The sequence below is a fragment of the Pseudonaja textilis genome, chromosome Z (assembly GCF_049901715.1).
Source record: "Pseudonaja textilis isolate UNSWEBS1 chromosome Z, rPseTex1.2, whole genome shotgun sequence".
Classification (NCBI taxonomy): Eukaryota; Metazoa; Chordata; class Lepidosauria; order Squamata; family Elapidae; genus Pseudonaja; species Pseudonaja textilis.
This window is the reverse complement of record NC_142008.1, coordinates 81,369,568-81,392,932: the sequence shown is the minus strand read 5'-3', so window position 1 is coordinate 81,392,932 and position 23,365 is coordinate 81,369,568. Positions and strand designations below refer to the sequence as shown.

General features: G+C 35.6%; 1 protein-coding gene and 1 pseudogene across 8 annotated transcripts in view; one reads left to right on the top strand and one right to left on the bottom strand.

The window, feature by feature from the left end:
• EPHA5 (EPH receptor A5) overlaps positions 1–23,365 on the top strand; it is a 168,951-nt gene that overhangs the window by 93,253 nt on the left and 52,333 nt on the right. For all 8 annotated transcript variants that reach the window (XM_087916034.1, XM_087916040.1, XM_087916039.1 and 5 more), the window contains 2 exons: positions 16,911–17,035; positions 19,662–19,821. In XM_087916034.1, the coding sequence (XP_087772160.1) occupies positions 16,911–17,035; positions 19,662–19,821 (285 nt within the window). The remainder of the gene's footprint in view (positions 1–16,910; positions 17,036–19,661; positions 19,822–23,365) is intronic.
• On the bottom strand, positions 9,898–11,998 carry LOC148124112 (ATP-dependent RNA helicase DHX15 pseudogene; annotated as a pseudogene).

Sequence of the window (23,365 nt, the reverse complement as noted above, 5' to 3'; positions counted from 1 at the left end):
GAATTCTGGATCAGAGGAATACTTCATGGTTTTATTTATAATTACCTATTGTTCATTGATTTCTCTTTGGTTAAAGCTTTGGTTACCAAGCTTTAAACAATGCTTAATAATCTAGAGAAATACCTATGTATAGCCATTAAAGAAAGAACTTGAATTGATAATAAAAAGTTATTCTGCTCCTTTTGGACAAGTTATGCATTTCAGCATATATGTACGTATGTATATATAGAGAGATAAATGTATGCTATGATTACTTTCAAGTTTAAACAATCTACTGGTTAGCTCGTTCATTTTTAGATAGCCAATTAATAAATCCATTTATAAATGTATTTTAAGAAAGTTAAAATAGTTTTCACTTTTTCTGTCTCTTCCTGTGACATCCCCAGCATACTGTAAAAATGCTAGATATATTACATCGTGGCAAAAGAAGGAAACATTAACATTAGGAAACCAACCATAGAAAGTCCTCATATCTGTTTTAATAATCCCCCCTTGAATTTATGAAATTAAAATCAGTATCACTTTATTATTTATTACTAATCCCATCCTGTTCATGTCAGAGGAATTGTTTAAAGTGCTTCCAGGTTAAAAGGATTAGCTGGTGATATCACCATTGCACGAGGATATCTGTGTGGACTCCTTTCATGTCACTGCCAAGAAGCATCACTCAGATCTCAAACGTAAGCTTGCTAACTTCCAACCAGAGACCTAGCCACGTGAATCACTGCATTCCTTAATTATTAATAATTACTAGTAATTATATGATAATAGTAATAACTAGAATAAATAATAATATACTAGACAATAATGATTAGAATAAATCTAATTAAGAGTGGCTCTTAATTTGGAATGTTTTTCTTTTTATATTGTTTTTTTTTCTGTTGCTGCAATATTAATAGGCTTTGGTCAGCAGCCTTTCAAAAATAGATTTTTAAATCATGATCTGTCTATAGTCAAAGCTGTACAAATGGTTTTTCATAGATTTTAATTAAAAGTTATAGTACAACTGTGAAGGTTTAAGAGGATTCTCATAATAGCAATGTTGCGAAGAACTTTGAAATGAGAATGAGTGACAAAATTTACTAGGAACTCCACTGTCTGTAGAGAGAGATATGAACCTTGACTCTACAGTCCCAGGCTAACAGCTTCACTTCATATCATTTTTTTTCCAATAAAGAAGAAGCAAAACCTTATTCAGATTAGTATTTGACTTAGCTAATAAAGGTTCTTTTCCTGAACAATCCAAATAGAATTGAATGTGGATGTCGCTACTATTTGAGTAAGGTTGGTTTTTACAAGGACAGATAGCCTTACTCAAATGCTCATTGGCAGAACTAGTATAAATAGAACTGAATGTCTGTCACAGTGAAGGTGGGAGTTAACTTATTATCCAAAATATCTGCTGGTAGGACAAGAAGAAATGGGTAGATTGACGCTAGAAATTAAAGAAGAAGAAGAAACTGAATATTACATGGTAGGGAATATATTTTATCAATGGGTAGAGAATAGAACAACCTAAAAGAGATTTGATGTATTTATAGAGCAATTAGAGAAATGTAAGCAAAGTTACAATGTGTGATATTATTATGTATATGAGAATATATATGGGAACATTGATGTATTGTTAGATTTGATAAGAAGAATATCATTTATAATGTTTAAATAATTGAAATATGTATCTAAGTTGATGCACGATTGAAATGGAATGATTTGTTGTATATAAAAAACAATAAAAATTATTTCAAAAAAAGAAAGAAGCAATGGGTGAAACACATCAGTGGAAGATCCAGCCTGGAACTAATAAAACATTTCCTGATAGAATAATTAATCAATAGAACAATTTGCTTTCTGAAGTTGTGAGTGCTCCATCATTGGAAATTTTCAAGAAAAGATTGCACAGCCATTTATTAAAGATGGAGCAAAAACTTATGCCTTGGGCAGGGAGTTGGACAAGAAGACCTCCAGTCCTATGATTTTGTGAGTATTGACTTTTTGGTAAACATATCTTAAGAATACCATGAAAAGCATGCCATCCACAGGTAAGCCACATCTCAAAAGTTTCAGATGTTTTTCAATATATTCTAAACGTCTTTAAGACTTCTCATTTTGTATCAATAAATGCTGTTTACCAGAACCAGATTCCGTTTTAAACTTTTGCAACTGACTTTTATGGAAGTGGCACATTTTTCATAGCATTTTGGTTAAAAATTTGAGGGTCAGCTTATCTGTGATTATATATGGGTACTTCAGAAAAGTACCCATATATATATCCATATATTACTGTATATTTCTTGATAAACTCATCCACAGATAAGTCAAATACAATTTTGGAAGTACACAGTATTTTGGAAGTTAAAATTGTCAGTTGATCCATTGTTGCAGTACATACCTTCTTAAGCGAATTTGAAATGTTGAGGTTGGCCACTTTTAGCTATGGTGAAATATTGTCTAATGAGTTATGCTTTGTTTCTCTTCTACTTATTCTCCTTTTAGTGCTGAGTTATTCTGAAAATCTATTCCACAAATGATTCATATTTTGAAATAGTCCACCTGTCCTGGCTAACTACAGCTGTCTATATAAGGGTAGTATTTCTGAAAAAGTTGTCTAGAATAGACTCTCAGCATCAGTCTCCTTCCTAGCAATCTAAAGTTGGATTTCAAAACAGTATATGTGTCATCAATACAAACATACACTACAGTAGCTGGTTGAGTTCTGGTCATATGCACCAGATTCAAGGTTGTAGTCTATAGCTTTCTATATTCCTAAAGATCATAACTCACATAAATCTACTGCTACTTAGAATTATATCCTTGGGGTGAAAGAAAGTTCATCTAGGAGTGTGCCTAGTCTAAGGTTCCGTTTCCATTACCTTGAGGTAAAATTGAAATTTTTTCCAATTTCTCTTGGATTTTATTTTCATGAAGTGATGAATTTACCTAGCTGTCTAGCCATATTTATATCTTTTATTCTGTCCCGAAATGTCTTTATCCACCAACTTTTCCCTCAATTTCTCTCCAGATCACCTGAAAACCAACATTTCCCCTGATATTTAACAATCCATTAACATGAGCTATCCAGCAAATATGTTCTTGAATGTTTGCAATTTTGTGCCATTACTGGATTATTCTCACTCCACTATTGGTTTTCTATTACCATTATACATTCAGGGCTTTAAGGAAGACCATGATATAGACATACTGCTTTTGGTTGGAAATGCTATAGTGCGACTACTGTTTTCTATTTGATGACTGCAAATAGTAAAAATAAATTCAGTCAAGTAGTCAAGCATTTTGATGGATGATTTCATCATTTCAGGCAAAGTTAGTTTTATTATCTAATCCCAGAGGTATGTAATATGGTTATGCCAGCTTGAGCTTCCCTCCTTTCTATTCCAGAATACATTCTGTTACATAAGCTCAAAAGAAACAACACTGGGTTTGAACATTTGGTATCATTAGAACTATTGTTCATTGTACAGCAGACAAATAGAATGCACCAGCTTGATAAAGATAAACCAGAATTTTGAAGAATCCTAGATAATTATGGGCAAATAATAAACTAAAAATCCTGGTGTCGGGTCTGCCTCCATTCAAATCTTAAGAACCCCCCCTACTCCATGGTTTTGGAAAAAAAGGTACTTTTAGAAAGAAGGAAATGACAGCAGCAAAAGCAAGACAACATCTGAGTAAAATCTGCGCAAAGGTTACACATTGAAAATCATCCCAAAGCCCTCCCAGAGTCCAGCCCATAAGGACCCATCAGCACCCAATATGATGCTATGTGAAAGCCCTTCAGCAGATGCTGAATGTGTCTAGAGGCTCAGGATAGTTAGCCTTGGAAAAATCCAAACAACTCCAGTCCGTTGATGGGTAGCAAACTTCCCTTCCAATTCTCATGGGAAGAGTTCACACCAACTCAATTCCTCTTCCCACAAGCTAAAACCCTTTTCCCTGTTTCCATGGTAGCCATGGGCAAGCAAACTGCAAAAAGCATGCTGGAGATCCAGGTGACACCTGGTTTATATTAAATAACATTTGCAAGGTAGTTTGAATATGAATCATTTCAAACCTGGAATAAACGTTTTGGTATTCCATAATTAAACAAAATATATGCTTTTGAGAATTTTTTTGAGATAAAATAAACTCAGCTGTTTATAGTGTAAAACAAATAACAAATTTTGAATTTAAAAATCATGAAACAAATAAATTGAACGACATTGTTTCAAGTGTCCTGTTCTTGAGTAGGAGGCTGTAGAAATGTAGGTGAAACATGGCATGGTAGAATTAAAGATTTTGGGATATGTTTATTTCTGTCTAATGGTCTCTGGGTTTATGTAGTGAGATCTGGTAGACATAGCCAATATAGCAACTGTTTGTCATAGCTGTGTTAACATTCATTTCTTTTGTTTTTGAGTGCAAAGGAAAAGCTGCTGCTCTTAAAGTTTTAATGTGAGATAAGGAAAATAAAGCAGTTGATAGGTTCTCCTTGGTTTGTTTTTCCCACCAGCTAGTGGTGGGATTCAATTTTTTTTACTACTGGTTCTGTGGGCATGACTTGGTGGGCGTGGCAGGGGAAAGATACTGTAAAATCTCCTGTCAGAGGTGATATTTGCCAGTTCTCCGAACTACTCAAAATTTCCACTACCGGTTCTCTAGAACTGGTCAGAACTTGCTAAATACCACTTCTGCCACCAGCTATTTACCAGCTGCTGTCATTAATGTTGATTGCAATGAGCTGACAAGGAGGAGGCAAATTTAAATGACTAGAATAGTTTTCAGAAGGTCTTATATAAATCACAAATTCTTGCAGACAGATTAAGTGCTAATCTGGAAAAGTACTAAGTTTGTATTTAAAATGGTCCTCAAAAGAGCTGACAATTAGGAAAGCAGCAATTGCCCATATCTCTCATGAATGAAGAAGGCAAATATATGTATTCCAAGATAATGTTGCAGGATTCAATCTGAGCCAGTCATCAGGACCAGAGGTTTGTTTTTCCAAAGCTTTCAGGCTTATCCTGGAGTCCGTCTTTAGGGAACTTCACACTTTCCACAATATGTGCATAGGGCTGTTCTATGAATAGCATTTATATGGTACCTGGTTGATTATTCATCTATGACTTAAAGACAAACTTTACAACTCAGATTTTCATTGAAATTGAACTAATTGAAGGGTTATGTGATTAAAATAAATGATTTTAGCACACATTAACTTTGATTTAGGGAAGCAAAAAAGCTATAAATGTTTATGAATATATAGATTAAAAGAAGAATTTCAGCTATGGAAGCCTAAAATAAAAAACATTAAATATTTCAATATATGATCAATTGTCAAGCAAAGCATTTATAAAACTTTTGAACTCTTAATAGGAACCCATTTCATACAAGGTTGAATCTGCTGTAATGCTTTTAGAACAGTTACACAGAAATTACTGTACTACACAATACAATAAAAATTAAATAATAATTCATATCCAAAAAAGTACAATATAAATTTTTTTTTAAAGAATTAATTAATTCTTCCAGCCATTTACTTCCTATTGTATAAGACATTTTACTTGTCTGTATGCAGAATCATATACCATGGAGATACATAAGAATTTTGACCTCAATTTACTACTTCAGCACAAGTCTTTTATAAAACACAGTTCCTCTTGAGTTATCTTGACCATTTATTTGATCTTAATACCTGAGCAGAAGTCTGGATGATGCCATTTTTTGGTTCAGAAAGAACTGAGATAATGTATTGAGATATTCATAAGTGTATGCATGATGAAGAGGACTATGATGGCATATGAGTAAAATTTCACATAATCATTTAATATTCTATAACTATTGTTACAAAAGCAATGTCTTTCCATTAAAACTTTGAAGATCAAAATTTAATTGTTGCTTTTTATGATCAACCCACAATATTATTGATACCATAAAGACAAGAATATAGGTGTTTTTATGTACGTAGAGAGTAAAATTTAATTGTTTTAAAACCCCTATATTCTGACTTGTCAGAAAAGAAAATGTGATGGCAAATAAAGAAAATTAGCCTAATAATCAAATTGTATACTTCACTAAAATTCCCTCATGTAGGCAATGGAATATCATCACCTATATAATCTAACTGCTATTTATTCAAAAAGGTTAATATTACTGAGCTTTTCATGCAGAAGTGAAGATTAAAAACAAAAAACATTTATTTGAAATAAGAAAAGCATCTTTCCCTCTTCAAAAGCTAGTTTTAGCAGGACCAGATCTGAATGGAAAAATCCTAGGAAGAAAAGAACTAGGGACTGGTTCAGAGGTGGTATTCAGTAGGTTCTGACCAATTTTGGAGAACCAGTAGCAGAAATTTTGAGTAGTTTGGAGAACTGGCAAATACCACCTCTGACTGATCCCCTCCCCCAATCTATTCTCTGCCTCCTGAGTCCCAGCTGATTGGCTGGGTCTTCTGCCCTGCACAGGAGAACAGAGCTGGAAAGCCAATTAGTGGGATGGGAAGGAATGGGATTTTGCAGTAACCTTCCCCAAGAGTGGAGAGGGAATGGGGATTCCCACCTCTGACTGGAGATTTTACAGTATCCTTCTCATGCCATGCCCACCAAGCCACGTCCACAGAACCGATAGTAAAAAATTTTGAATCCCACCACTGGCACTGGTCTCTAGCCATTCTTCTCAGTGTGAATTTTCAGTAGTTTTCTGTCCATGCTCACTGAGAAATATCTAGGTAAAGAAAGTTCCCTGAAAACTGCCAAACGTCATACTGTATGAAAAGAATATTTGTAATATCTCATTTTTGAAGATGTATATGGACATGGGTAAAAAAGAGGATGGACATTAAAATTTGCCTGGAGTGATATTTAAACTCACAGATACCTTGAAAGGTAGAAAGGTATTGAAGCATGATAAAAATGGGCTGTTTAGATTATGTATTATATAAGCTCCTGCAGTTGCAGATTTTAAAATCAGTCTTGAAGTATAATTATTTATTATTATGTCCTTTAAGCTATTTTCCAAACAGATATCTTCTGTGATTGTAACATGGTAAGGGAAAAATATTATCAGGAATTCTGTTTAACTCACTAAAATATTTAAAAGCAAGTAGGAAAGAAAAACTAAAGTTTTTTTTAGGAAAGATCAGAAGATGTCTACACTGAGCAAAATTTAACTAGTTTAATTTTAAATCCCTTTAGCAGTTTACATTTAGTCTTCTGTTAAAAATAAAACAGCAGTGAAATCTGCTTGTTCGGATTTGTCCAGAAGAAAATATTGAAAAAAATATTGGATTGCTTAGAGCTCTCTTACCATTTGGATAAAGAATACAAAGATTAAGTCCACCCAAGGCTAAGCAAAAGAAAGGGATCAAAATGCTGTTACTTCACATGGAGCTGAAACTGACTGCTGGATGTAAAAAACAACATCCAACTACAGCAAAACACCTTGGGCAGGAGAATTTCCTTCCTATGTGTTTTGGTTCTTGTTCCCTAAACAGCATAAATATAGTCCAATGAATTTACACTTGAAAACTAATTTAACAATATACAGCTAAGTATTACAATTTGTTATTATATTGTTCTTTTCTCCACAAGAAATGGGGGTGGGGGGGAATAATCCTTGAAAAGATACAGTTTAGTAATTTACATCTGACTTTAGAGCTCTGAAATGGTCTCACATACTATGTGCTGTAATTGGAGACAGACAAAGGACTTGCATTGCCTTTGTTATTTCAGATTAGTGAGGATCTGCCTCACTTAATCTTGGGTCCTAAAATTTACTTCAAATGACATGATACAATTTTGGTCTGAACTTAAACCGCACACTTTATGGCTGACATATTTGGCCCATTGTGTATGTAAGAGAAGAAGCAACTGAGGACTGGAAAAAGAATATAACAAGAACAAGGTGAAAGATTATCAAAGAGAGATCCAACCTAGAATTAAGAACAAATTTCCTGAGAGTAAGAACAATTGTTCAGTGAAACTGCTTGCCTCTAAAAGTTGTAGATGCTCCAGAAGTTTTCAAGAAGAAATTGGACAATCATTTGTCCAGGATGGTATAGGATCTCCACTTTGAGCAGAGGGTTGGACTACAAGACTTCAAGTTTCCTTCCAAGCCTTATTCTGTGTTATTCTATATTCTACCTTACTGTTCCTACCAGTGGACAAATATCTTAATTTTTATTTTGCTCAATTTATTATTTTTCCATCCCATTTCTTTATCAAACCCTATTATGGCTGTTTTAAAAAGCTCATCAAAAATTAATATGCATTTTATGCTCATCTCTACTATGCACGTTTTTCACTTTATTCCAAATATGTACATTTTAATAGACATTCTGTAATATTTTAACTTACATTGTAAAATTCAGAAGAATGCAGGTATTAGTCTATAATCATGTTTTAGTTTATATTAGTGTGCAGAACTAGACATTGGAACTGAACCAGTTTCTTATTACACTATTCCCAATTGATGATTATCCTCAGTTTGAAAACCTCTAGTTATGGGAAGAAACCATCCTATATGATAATCTATTCTATTGATGGATATTACTTCTTATTTCCTAATGTCTAATATATATTTATATTGCTTATTGTTTTTAATTTATTTTTCATTTAATTCATTTGTCGTCCATCTCACAGTTTGAGGCAATTCTATTTTTTGCCCTTAGAGCCATTGGAGCAAGCGAGAATAAATCTGCAATATATCATCCATTCATATTTTTGAAAAAGCTATGCATATCTTTCAACCTTCTCTTCTTCAAGTTAAACATTTCAACTGTCAATCATAGGACTTCATTTTGAATCTTTTCATGATTTTGGTAGCTATTTTCTGGACCTATTCTAGTTTATGATTTTAAAAAAACTGGCGTGCAGAACTGAATGCAATACTTGAAGTTAAGGCTAACTAAGACAGAGTAGTGTATGTAAGTACTTCCTGCAATCTGGACTGTGCTCCTTTTGATGCACTTCAAGATGGTGTTGACCTATTTTACACCTATTTTACACATATATACATACACATCTACATACATACATATTTAAATGCATGATTTCATATTTCTCCATGTGAAATTTCATTGTTTCCACACATTATTCTAACCTGATTGAATGTGGGGTTGTTGTTATTTTGTGTATTCTTAGAAGTATTAGCCACTTTTCCTTGCTAGGCATTCCCTTCAAGTTTGATAAGCATTCTGATACCTCATCCACATCATTTAGAAAACTGTTGAACAGCACTAAACCCAGAGCAAGCACTGGAGATATCTATCTAGGTAGATTTGATTAGTTTTATAGCTTTCTTTTAACAATCTTTGAGCCGACTGTGGATCCACGTGCATTTGAGTTGTCAAGCCTGTACTTCTTTAATGATAAAAAATGCTATAAGAGACTTGTTAAAAATATGTTGGGTTGTTTTGTGTTGCAGTTCAATGCTAAACTAGAAACTGAAACTAATCCAAAATGCAGTGGTGATGCTCTTATTAGTTTCAAGCACTAACATCATGCTTTTATTTTATTGACTACATTGCCTCATAGTTCATTTCCAAAATCAATTTAGTGTAAACTTCTAAATTTTAAGTAAGCACTGGAATATTCAAAGAGCTATTGAACTTTTAAAATTGAACTTTTAAAACCTGTTTATTCAGATTTTCAACAGAGATTGCTCCTGCTATAATTGGAGGAATTATAGTTGACACCAGAGGCAAAGGTTTACTCAGCAATAGCATCTTAATGTGGGATATTCCCATTAATGATAATAGTATCTAGCATTTGGTATTGTTTCAGTAACAGGTGAAGATGCTTAATTTTTTCTAAACTGCTTTAAACTTCTGTACTATTCTGAAATATTTTTAATTTCATCAATGAAATTTCGTTTTTTTAAAGTATAAATAGACTTTATTGAAGTCAGTACACTTCTGTAGTGAAGCTGAAGGTCGCATCTACATAAGCACGTTGTAACATTTCACAACCTCTAAAAGGAATGTCAACAATTACAACGATCATGCATGCCATGGTCGATAATCACATTTCAGAAGCATTTTTTTTCAACCATTTCTAAAGCAATGCTTACCACATTGTTATAAAGAGGGAGAAACTACTTTTAATAAACTGCAAAACATTGATCAGCGTTTGCCCCCGTCGTATGAGTTACAGTGTGAAAACAATAAAAAGAGGCATACATCTTTTTTTTAAATGTATGAAATCAAAATGGAATATTTACTGTAAAGAAAAAATTAAAAAGCTCCCGAATCAAAGGCAAAGAGCACAACCTGGAACTGAAGAAACTCCCGTTTTGTCATTTTTCAGCTCTTCTCTGAGCAAGTTCGACTCAAAAAAAGGCAAAATCAGTATTGGGAGTATTCCTTGGACTGAAGTTTGGCGATGATGCAGTCCAACTGCCACTTTGCTTCGCATTGAGGGAAGTTGCTCATGTCATAATATTGGGGAGCAATTTTCACCAACCATTCTGGCTTGATATCTGTACAAGTGCGAATATAGTTCTTTGTGGTAAGAACAAATTCATTGTAGAACACCCATTCTGGTTTGTGATCAAGGACCGTTGCAGGATGCAGCTGCATGACCTGGTTATCTTTCACTGTCAGGCAATGTCCTGTCCGCTCCAAATGGGCCACCTGCATGAAATAACCGCTGACCAGCGCCTTTCGTATATTGCTGTAGTAGTCCTTGCTTGTGAAGTCTGTGCTTCTACGGGGCAAATTAAACCTGTCCATGATTCATGACAGCTGTTAGCGTACATTGTCCGCTGACATCAAAGACCTGTAGTTAATGAAGTTGTGATAGCACCACTGAACTGATTCATGATTCTGTTGGAAAGCGTGGTACACGTTCAGCAACGTCAAATGATCTCCGTCTGTGTGGGCGAATCTCATCTTGGCCTTGTCTGCAGCTTTCTTGGCTTCTGTGGAGCGAATAAAACACTGTGGGACTGACAGAATGGCAGAAATAGATAGAATCTCATTAGAACAGTTGTAGTCACAACTTGCAATAAATATTTTAGCCAGCTGCAGGTCAAGGGGAAACTCCGCCATCAAGGAGCCCAGTTCAGTCAAGTCTCCATCATCATTTAAAGCAGCCAAGTAATTCAGAAGGTCTCCTTCCTCTTCCTCACCCATATGGATCTGTATTACTGTACGAATGGCTGCTTCTAGGTAATCCCTTTCTGGTTCTGGAGTATAAAAGATCTCCACCGGATGTGTATGACTAGGAATTGTGAGGAGAGGACAGTTATCGAAATAAATCTGAAACTTGCCAGCATCTAGAGTAGCGCTCATAACTATCACCTTTAAATCAGACGTCTACCTTACCACCTCCTTCAGAACACCCGTCAAAATATACATAGCCAGCGTTCTCTCGTGGGCCTCATTGAGAATGATTACCCCATAACGTTCGAGCAGAGAGTCGTTCATTGCTTCACGCAGTAACATACCATCGGTCATATACTTCAAAATCGTTTTGGCACTGCTGCAGTCTTCAAATCAAATAGAATAACTGACCTCTTGACCCAACATCACATCCATTTCATCAGCAACTCACTGGGCCACACTCATTGCAGCTACTCTCCTCGGCTGTGTACAAGCAATGCCTCTCTTTGACCCTGGCAGCGACTGCATGTAGTCCATGCACCACTAAAGGATCTGTGTGGTTTTACCGGAACTGGTCTCACCAACCAGCACAAAGAACTGATGTCAGATGAGGATGTCGGTAAATCTTTCCTTGTATTCCCACACTGGGAGCAGTAGGCGTTTCTTTAAGATTTCATAATAGCGAGTGGTGTGTGGCAGGTTTGTGAATGGGTTGATACCCTGTGGAAATATGGTGGGTTTCAAAGGGGGTAAACCAACTCCGGCGAGGAGAGCCGAGTTGGCTGAAGGACACAAATCTTTGTCCTTATCACTTTCCCATTTGCGATCTCTGTCTCGATCCCTGTCCCAGTCCTTCCTTAAAGGCATTACAAGGGCATCATGATAGACACCATGGGCGTGCTCCATGGGGACCAATGGAAGACCTCTCTACCCAAAGGAAGAGCCTCCAAAGGCCCGAGATCCCGGCGGGCGAGCACGTGCGCGGCCCAATAATCGCTGCCAGCCTGGCCTTGCCTAGAAGGCCGTCCCCACTCCCGCCCCCTCCTCTTCCTCCTGTTCCTCCTCGATGCTACTCCTTTCTATTGTGATGCTTTAATGTTCTTGTTTTATTATTCTGATTATTTATTTATTATTTTTATTATTCATTAAACATGAAACTTAGTCAACTGAACATATAAAAAGTATCACAAATACCAGTGAATGGTGCTAATGATTGATACAGGTTGCTGCCAGCATCCTAGGTACCAAATACTTTCTTAAGATGTATGATGTTCCAAGTAGCACAGTTTTTTGCAGATCCACTGGTGTTATTTCAGGAAGCTGCAATTTCTTGATGTATTTTAGAAAATTCTGGACATGATGCCAAGTGCCTGGATAACAATGGGTATCACTGTTACATGTTTCATCCATAATCATATAGTTTCGATGGCCAGGTTGCAATATTTCAAGATTTTTTTCAGTTTTTTTTCTTCGACTCTAGTGTCTCCTTGTACTGGGATATCAATAAATTCTACGTTTCAGTTTTGGACAACTGTGATATCTGATGTGTTGTGTTGTAAATGACAATCCATCTGTATTTGAAAGTTCCACAAGATATGCACCTTCTCATTTTTGATAACTTTTTCTACTTTATGTTCCCATGACTTTTCGGATACACATAAGTTGTATTTTTTACATAATGACCAGTGGATTAATTTAGCAACTTGGTCATGTTTAGCTTTGTAATCAGTTTGTGCAATTTTGTTGCATTCACATATTAAATGTGAAACAGTTTCAGTTTTGTCGTTGCAATGTCGGCAGTTTGGATTGTTGGTGATTTTTTGTATCCTCGCTTTCATGGCATCATTTTGTAGTGCTTGTTCTTGAGCAGCAAGTATTAAACCTTCCATTTCTTTCTTGATGGTTCCCATCTTAAGCCATGCCCATGTCAAGCTGTCATCACATTTTCCTTCTATATTTTTCAAGTATTGTCCATGCAAAGCTTTGGTTTTCCACCCATTTAATCTGTCATCCAGCTGTTTCCATTGTTTTTATAACGTTCTCCATTTTCACAGCCTGCAGCAATTTTTCTGTACTTTGGTTCACATAATCATTCAAACTTCTTTCTTCTTCTTCTACAGTTTATGGATTTGCAATAGCTCTCTGCCCCCTATTTTTCTTGGCAGGTACAACCTGTTGATGTCACCTTGTGGATGTAAAGCATGGTACATATTCAAAAATGTGCACGTTTTCCAGTCCAAGTTTTCCAGTTCAGCCAAAGTCCAGTTGATGGTTCCAACTGAGTAGCATATCACTGGAACTGCCCATGTATTAATGGCTTTAATTTATGTTTCCAGAATTCAGCTTTGATTTTAATATTTTGTGGACCCTCTTGATGTATTCCTTTTGCATTGAGTCTTTGACTTTTCCGTTCAAGATGTTATCTGCTTCCAATATGCCTAAGTATTTGTAACCGTCATCCTTTGCTTTCACTATGCTTCCATTTCCCAGTTCTATTCCTTCCATTTTTTGCATTTTCCTTGCATGGATAATATAGCACAATTTTCAAGTCCAATGTTCATGTTGATGTCACTACTGAACAATTGAAGCGTGTTGAGTATTGAGTTAAGTACAGTGGGGCTTTTTGCATACATTTTAAAGTCATCCATGTATAGTAGATGTTTCTTTCCATGTTGGCTTGAGATTTGGTATCCCAGTTTTGTATTTCCTAGGATTATTGTCAGTGGAATTAATGCAATGTTAAACAGTAGTGGTGAAAGTGAGCCCCCCTGGAAAATTCCTGGTCTGATCTTGACTTCACCAATGGTCATCCCATTTGCTGTTAGAACTATTTTCCATTTTTGCATATTTGCTTTCAAAAATGTACAAATATTTTTGCTGATTCCAAAGTTTTCCAGATCGGTGTTAATCCAGCTGTAGGGTAATGAATCAAATGCCTTCTTGTAATCAATCCATGCCATATTTAAATTTGTTTTTCTTCATTTTGCATTTTTAGTATCATTTTGTCAATGAGAAGCTGATATGATGATGATGATGATGATGATGATGATGATGATGATGATGATGATGATGATGATGATGATGTTCAGACTGGGTTTGGCATTTTTGTCTACCTATCAAGTCCTTACCAAGGACCTGGGATAGGCAAATCTGGATGTTTGATTGTGTTACAGATATCACTGCAGGATGGAAGTTGTTCCAAGTAAAACTGCACCCAAGGTGCCTATTACTATTGGTACTACCCTTGCTTGCCTTTGCCATAGTCATTATATTTCTATTTGTAGGTCTTTGTATTTTGTTATCTTCTCCAGTTCTTTCTCTTCTATTCTGCTGTCTCCAGTCACTGCTACATCCAGACTTTTTTGTTTTTCTCTCTTTTTATTATTATTTATTATTCTCTCTTTTTTATTATTGATTATTATTATTATTGTACACAAAAATGACAGTATACACAGCAAACGAGATAACCATGCTGGGTTTCATATCACAGATCACCAGTTGAACACTTCCCAAGTGTTTAGGACTGCATGATGTATCAGCAGATTATGTGAGCAGCTCCCAGTAAGGTGGCCTTCTGCAGCTGACCAGTGGTGATTTTGTCAGCGCCAATTGTTTTTAAGTGCTTGTCTAGGTCTTTAGGCATAGCACCCAGTGTGCTGAGTACCACTGGAACCATCTGCACTGGTTTATGCCAGAGTCTCTGGAGTTCGATCCTCAAGTCCTGATATCTCATGACTTTTTCAAGTTGTTTCTCGTAGATTCTGTTGTCACCAGGTATGGCAATGTTGACAATCCACACTTTTTTCTTCTCCACAATTGTTGTTGTTGTTGTTGTTATTATTATTATTATTATTAAAATGGAATGATTGCAGATTTTGTTTGACTGCAAAGATTGAATTACATATTGTTTGATAAAGAAAGCTAAAAGGTTTAGACTTTATTCAGAATGTTGTAATTTAAATGAATAGAAGATGCAGAGTAGCTATGGTTACATGCCCAAACTACAAAAACCAATTGTACATACTTAATTGGTCCTTATCTTGCAGTTATAGTATATAACACGTCTTTTTAAAACGATGGCAAAAGGGTATGGTTCCTATCCTTCTGAAGTACTCTAGGTGTATAGTTACCCTTTGCTTTTAACTTACTTCCATTCTCTCCATCCAACATTCTCTCTACTAAACATGTAAGCAATTTAGATCATTAAAAATTTAGATCAGTGAAAAGACCACCAGATGATTGTTAAAAAGCTTGCAAAGCAACCAGCTGTTTTTTTAAAAAAAAGCATGATAGAATTTTAATGATCAAATATAGCTAAAATCAAGATGATTAAATCTATAATAACTATGTTGATCCAATGTCACATCCTAAGATTTTTCATTCTACTCTTGCTTTGACTGTTGTATTCTATATCATAACTTCCTAAAACTGTTTCACTTCTACAAAATAGGAATTAGGAGTTACATTATTTGGGAGATGGGTGACATATACATTTAATAAATGAATATAATTACTAATAAAATCAATTGTAGATAATTCAACTGAAATTAAGTTAGTAAAAGCCATTAAGTCAAAAACTTTCAAATATCTCTTTTCTTCTACTAGAATAAATACTTGTATCTTTTCATATTAAGAACCAGTTATTAAAAATGATGGCAAAAATAACTGGTACAGCATCAGATTCAGATTTAATAACAAATCAGGATTTGCCACTATTCAAATTTTTCTTGACAAGATATATTCATTTTCTAAAATTGCTATTACAGATATTAGTTTGATCATTCATATGAAGATGCTAAGAGTTTCCTTAATTCCAGTGTCTCAGGTTACAGCAGTGTGTTTGAAAACTGAATTTCCATTTTCCCCACGATGTTCTTTCATTTTCTCTTGTCAATAGAAATAACCTTTCCACTTCCCATTAAAAGACTATGGAAATATTACTCAGATAAAATTACTACCATTTTAGATAGGGGTACATTTCTAGGGGTAAAAATAACCTCCTAAATCTTGGAACTAAATCACCATTAAGTAAGTTCTATTTTTATAAAGTAGGCTCTAGAATCATGCTGGTAGATTATCTATTGTCTACATTTTTATCTTTTTTTAAAAGATGGTATGTACATGGTATAAATATCCCATAGAACATGCATTTTAAAGAACTCAGGAATTTTCAGATTATTTTTTTTTTGTAATGATATTTTCTGATTGCCTCATGTCCTCTAAATTCACTATCATTAAAACAGGGGTGTCAAACTCATGTCATCATGTCATCATCACAGGACACAACTTTTTTCCCCATTTGCTAAACTGAACATGGGTGTGGCCAGTGAGTAACACATCCAGCCTGTGGGCCACAAATTTAACAGCTCTGCACTAAAAGAAACAAACCCTGTAATCAAAAATTGATAGCTGCTACTTAAAATAGTAAGATTCATTTTTTAAATTATCTGATTCTTTGAAAGCTATTCTCCCTCAGTTTTGATTAATAAAATTAGTGGAATTTAAATTAGTGGAATTTAAATTGGTCTGGGTGAGAATTGACCTAGATCTGATCTACAAAAGCTGCTCTTATTAGGAAACCAGCTACACTCTAGTTAAGAGTGGGAAATCTTAAATCTCCTTCAAGGGACGATAGCTGTCCAGTTCTTAGCTTACAGTAATTTCTGCTCAGAAATAAGAAACAATCTACAACAGAAAGATGGTCTACGTTTACAATGTAAAAAAAAAAAACTTTTCAAAATAATTGCTTTTATTTCCCATTTGATCAAACAATAGTTTTGATTTTCTTTTTGATTTCTTCTTTTGTTTCATGTGACAGCACCATCTCCAATCATGAATGTGAAAAAAGGGAAAGTCGCCAAAAATAGCATTTCATTCTCCTGGCAGGAACCAGATCGACCCAATGGCATCATTCTGGAATACGAAATCAAATATTTTGAAAAGGTGTGATAGTCTGTTTCCAAGATCATACTGATTTCTTTACTCTTCTGTTCTTTTTACTCTCTTTCTGTTCTATATTAAAAAGTGTTGACATCATTTCTTATTTAAATTATTGCATGCATAGACATATTTTTATTAATACATTACTTGTCTCAAAAAAACATTTGAGTTTTCTTATCAGTTTAATTTCCAATCATATTGCAATAAAAAAGTTGATATAAAATACAACGTCACACTCAAAATACTTCAAGGGGGCATCCTCCAATTACTAAAGAATTGGAGTTTAATTACTACTGAGATTAGATGAGTATGTGAATATTGACAGAAAGTCATGTAGTTATTTAAAATAGTTAGCAAAAATAACAAAAATAAAATTAAAGCAGTGCCACATAAGAGAATGGTAGCATGCCTTAGTAAAGAATGCCAAAGAAATTGTTGACAAAGAAACTTCAAACTAAGAATTTCTGACTTCATAGTTCTGTTTCTTAATTATGCTCATTTTCCATTTTTATTATTTTGGGAACTATTTTGGTTAAATGTTTTAATTTCAAAATGCCAGGACGATGCAAAGAGAAAATTCACCAAAGCAGCTTTCGCTGCTCTATGCATCTCTGATTGTTTTAACTTTCCCAACTAACAATTCCACATTTCAGTTTGATTGAAAATAATGGGGCCTTTGCTTTATAGATTCCTAAACTGTGTCCCATATGACTAAACTATAATTCCCAAATTTCCTAAAGAAATTGTTAAGTTAAGCACACCTAGTTGCCCATTGGTTCATAGTACACCCAAGCGTCACTAATAGCACAGGCAGCAGAAAAGAGCAAGTAAAGACAGTTTTATAAATTGCTGCCTATTAACTATTGACAATTGGGGACATTTTATACTGTTCACAAAAACTCTGCCAATTATAACTACTGGCTGGTAAAAAATATTTCAAAACCTTTCTTGAAAGAGGTGTACTAACCATCAAGATCCAATTCAAATACACAAATTTGATTCAAAACATGCTGTGTTTCTTGACATGTAGATCATCATGGCATCTTCTAGAATCATCTCGCCTTCATTATGCGAAAGTAATAGTGATAAGGGCAGGTTTCCTATCACTTTAGTGATGACTAGATAATTTGGAGACAAGGTGTATCCCTAATGGGAGCATGGCTAAAGAATTTTTTTTTCAATTTGATCTGATAACAATAATAAACTTTTATTACAGCTTTAGTCCAGAAAACATTGTATAGAAACACATTCCCTTAAATAAGATGAAACACATTCCCTTAATAAGACAAAAAACAGGTAGAAAATACAATAAAATTAAATAACAATATACATAATATAATATCAATAATGCGAATATCAATGGTGATTATCAAATTGGCACTAATATTCAGGCTTAGGTAGAATTAATAGAAGAAAATAGAGGGATAAAATCAGACAACCTAGAAAGATAGATCATAGTCCTGAGTGAATAAAAGAAATGACAGATAAGAATTGTGCTCTCTGCTAGGGCAGTTCTTTAAAATAGTATATATATATTTTTTCTAAGATCCTGCAGGTGACTTAAGAAATTCATAGAGCCATCCTCATGTTTTTATGCATCCTAATATGACTGTGGAGGGTAGTGCATTCAAGCTGGTCAAGGCAAAGGTTTGATGAAAATTCAGACTTGGAATTCAGGCAATGGCACCTGCCTATTTGAGAAAAATCCATGAAATGTGGGGTTGCATGCTAGGTTTGTTTATATTGGTTTGAAAATTGATATCACAGATATACTGCTTAAGATGATGCTTGGCCACTTTTGAATGAGAGAACTTGGCAGATATTCTCTAAAAAGTAAATTAACAAGAGGAGTTCGCTATTAATTCTTGTTAGACTGGTTGATTTAAAATGATGTTTGAGAACCAATAAAGCCAAAATCTAAAGGGGAAAAAATAATGAGAAAGTATTCATTTAAAAGAAATTAGATTCAAATATCATTAAAATCCTTATAATAAATAATAAAAAATTTCAAATAAAATTAGTTTCACCAGATAGGTCTCAGCAATACCTTTTAGAATGTCCATGTTATATCTGCATTAAAAAGTAGTTTTACAGTAATATTTCTCATTAAAAGACATTAATGTAATAATTCTCATGCTGTAAATACCAAAAGGTACATACATCCCTTTAATAATAATTTTAACAGTAAATATAAAACTGAGTTTTCTGTGTTCCCTCTGATATATAAACTATGCAGGACAATTCGAGTTCCCTTATTTACAGAGCCAGGGAACAAGCTATAAGTTCTTTTTTCCACAAAAGTATCTCTTGTCTTATTATTAAAATGCATTGCATGCACATCAAAATTAATGCTAGATTAGGGTAACTGTTAATAGAACATGAACCTAGGTTGTAAAGTTCAATAAAAGGTTATTATTATTAGCTTCAACTTTGATGCAGATATAAATCTATATCAACTTTAATAGTTAAAAAAGGGAAGGATGTAAACCTATATCCAATTTCTAAGTGATGAATTAAATCATCATAGGCAAAAATATTGGCAAGAATCAGACCCAATGGTTGTACTTGCTATTTATTTAATTTATTCTTCTATATATGTGTGTTCATGTATGTTGTTGCACCAAAAAAGGATCAGGACACCAGTTATACCATCATCAAATCCAAGCAGACAAGAATTACAGCAGATGGCTTGAAACCAGCTTCAGCATATGTTTTCCAAATTCGTGCTCGCACCTCAGCAGGTTATGGTGGCTTCAGTCGAAGATTTGAGTTTAAAACAAGCCCAGTGTGTAAGTCATTTTCATTTCTCACTACCCAGGTCTTTATTTGTGATTATGAGAAAATCATCAGCTGATCAATATTTTTGTAGGATCATTTCAGCCTTAATATAGTCTTCCCACTTTAGGCTACCTGGCTTACTTTTCTTCAGACTTATCAGTGACATGAGTTAAGTAATCTAATTTCTTCAAAACTATGCAGTATATAAAACTTTGCTGATTATCAAAAATCATCAAAATTTATCATTATTATATTAATAGGTTGATCCCAAAATTGAAGAAAGCATAAGCCATGAGTAACGTCTGAGTACTCTGTCTTTAAACAATTAAGAACAAAAGAAACTTGGCCTTTTCCTTATTTAATATGGCAAAATATGAGTGCACACTTGGCAAGTCTCAAGAGGCATTCTTATTTCTCTGGTAATAGTGTGGTGTATGATATATACTAAAGCATAAAATAGATTTCAAAGGGAGCATAATGGTGGCATAGAAAAATAAGTATTAATCTTAACACATGAATGCAGAAACCATCCAAGAGAAAAAACTTAAATATGTAAATGATAATGACAGATGAGGAGTTTTGTCACTGTTCTGCAAAGATTAATTTATTTTTTAAAAAAATAGGTTACAGAAGGGAAAGAAAAGCAAGTTAAACAAGTCCTGTATAATAATGGTCCCCAATCTTTCCAGCTCTGTAGACTGGAAGGGGCAATGGCAACAGTGGGAAAGGGATGGTTTCATGCACGCCACTTGTGCAAATGGTACTTTGCCCTTTTACCTGCTGTTTGTTCAGCCTAGTTCCCAAAGGGTCACCAAATAGAACCGGTCAGCCAACCGAGAGTTGGAGACCACTGCTCTATAACATTTACATGAAGAAATCCTTGATGAAGAGATGGGTCTTGATTAAGTGCCTAAAAAGCATATGAATAGGCACATCAGTGATTTCATGAAAAGAAAATTCCAAGAAGCTAATGTAACTACAGAGAAAATTTCTTTGTAAATAAGCACACTAGTGTTCCAAAAATGCAGGATTGATTGCATTAAAACAGATCTGTACTACAAATTACTATTGGCTTGAAAATAGGTCATAGTAATTATTTTATTTATTTATTTATTTATTAATCTTCTTAATCACCCATTTTCCTCATAGAGGGTCTCTTTATTATTACTTCATCTAAGGCAGTGGTCACCAACCGGTGGGCCGCGGCCCACTGGTGGGCTGTGGAAAAAATTTGGTGGGCCGCAGAAGAAATGCCCCCCAAAAACAATTAATCTGGGCCGTGCAGTTCTCATGCGTCCCGGCTCTCCGAGGGACCCCAGAGTCAGGTCCCTGAGATGCACACACCAACCAGCTCCTACACCCTGGTGGTGGCAGCAACAGCAGTCCTCCCCCCAGCGCCTGCTGTTAGCTCTCCCCATCAGTTCTCTAGATTTGAATTGCTCCCACCTCTCTTCCTCCCACATGCAGGCAGGAAAGGAAAGGGAGACAGAGCCATGTGCAGCTCTCCACTCTCCCACCCCTTGCTGCTTCTCCCAAGATCGAGCCTTGGAGACACAGGTAAAGCCACCGCAGCAGTAGTGTCCTGAGTTGCCTTAGCATGCTCGGTTAGTTAAGAATCACCTTACCTAGAGAAGGAAGTAGTGCGTCAGGAGGAGGAGGTAGTAGTGGAGAAGCAAGCAACTCAGGGCGCTACTGCTGTGGCAGCTTTGCCTGCGTTTCTGAGGCTTCGATGTTGGGAGAGGCAGCAAGGGCTGAAAAGGGGGAGAGCTGTTCATGGCTCCATCTCCCTTTCCTTTCCTGCCTGCGCGTGGGCAGGGGGGAGGAAAGAGAGAGAGCTGGGAGCAATTCAAAGCTAGAAAACTAATGGGGAGAGCTGGCAGCAGGTGCTGGGGGAGGGGGCTGTTGTTGCCACCACCGCCGTGTGTGGGAGCGTGCATCTCAGAGACCTGAGCCAGGAGGCACGGGAACTGCAAGAGGGAGCGTTTGATGATTTTGAAGAATTCCTGGAATACGGTAGATTGGTGTTTTGTAGGTCTCAGTGAAAGAGTAAGTTTTATTTCACCTCCTTTCCTCCCCGGGTCATGCGAGAGATGCTTTCTCTCTATATATCTATCTATCTATCTATCTATCTATCTATCTATCTATCTATCTATCTATCTATCTATCTATCTATCTCTGGAAGGGCAGCCAAGGGGCACTGCCCCCAAGGAGAGCAAAGCCCCTTTCTGCCTCTGTTTCTCCCAGTGGCAGTTGCCCCAGGCCTCTCAGCTCAGACACACACACACACACCGCCCGCTCTTCTGTCTCTTTGGAAGGTGCCAGGTGGGGGAGGCTTGCAGACCGGAACTTTTATTTTGTTATCATTAAGCGTTTACATTTTTATTATGATTAAATAAGTTAGTGTGTGTGTGTGTGTGTGTGTGTGTGTGTGTGTATCATGTATGTATGTGTGTATATGTGTGTGTGTATATATAGTTGTGCTTTTAAAGTTGTAGCAACATTTCGGCAGAATCTCATCTGCCATCATCAGGCTCCTGTATTATGTTCATCTGTGAGTCAGGCGTTCACAGCCGTTTCTGTTTTAAATTTGGTGCTAGCCTACGCTGTGCCAGAATGGTTTTTTCTTCATCCTGAGTCTGGGAGTCTTGGTCTGTGTTTATTGGTCTTGAAGTTTGCTGTGTTCTGCTTGATTGGTGTTTCTAATATCGTCTGTCTGTTTTGTAGCTTTTTTTGTCTTGATTGGCTGGCAACATTGTGTTTCCTGTATTGTAGGCTTTTAGTGCCGCTTGGCTCCAAGTATATATGTATGTGTATATATATGTATATGTATATGTATGTTTGTATATGTATGTATATATATGTATGTATATATATTATATGTATGTGTGTGTGTGTGTGTATATATATATATTTGTTTTCTTAAGTTTTCATGGGTACTTACATGTATGGTATTCAGCTTTGTTCAACATTTTTTGAAAGATTGAAAAAAGACCTGAAAGCATGAATAGAAGAGATGATTCCACCAGACTGTCAATTATTTGAAAGCCTGCACTCACAAACAAAAAAAATCTCCACACCACAAGCCAGGCAAACACCTGGGCACAAACAGATCCCCCCTGATACCTCCAGCTCAAACACACCCCAACCAGGCACCCAGATGAAACCTAGCTTCCTAACAAATGATAGCCGTCCATTTACTTGGAGCCAAGCTGCAGTAAAAGCCTCCAAAACAGGAACACAATGTTGCCAGCCAACCAAGACAAAAAAAGCCACAAAACAGACAGAAGATATTAGAAACACCAATCAAGCAGAACACAGCAAACTCCAAGACCAATAAACACAGACCAAGACTCCCAACCAATCAGGATAAAGAAAAAACCATTCTGGCACAGCAGTAGGCTAGCCCCAAATTTAAAACTGAAACAACTGTAAAAGTCTGACTCACAGACGAACACAATACAGAAGCCTGATGATGGCAGATGAGATTCTGCCGAAACGTTGCTACAACTTTAAAGACACAACTATAATGATGTGGGAAAATACCCGAACAAATCT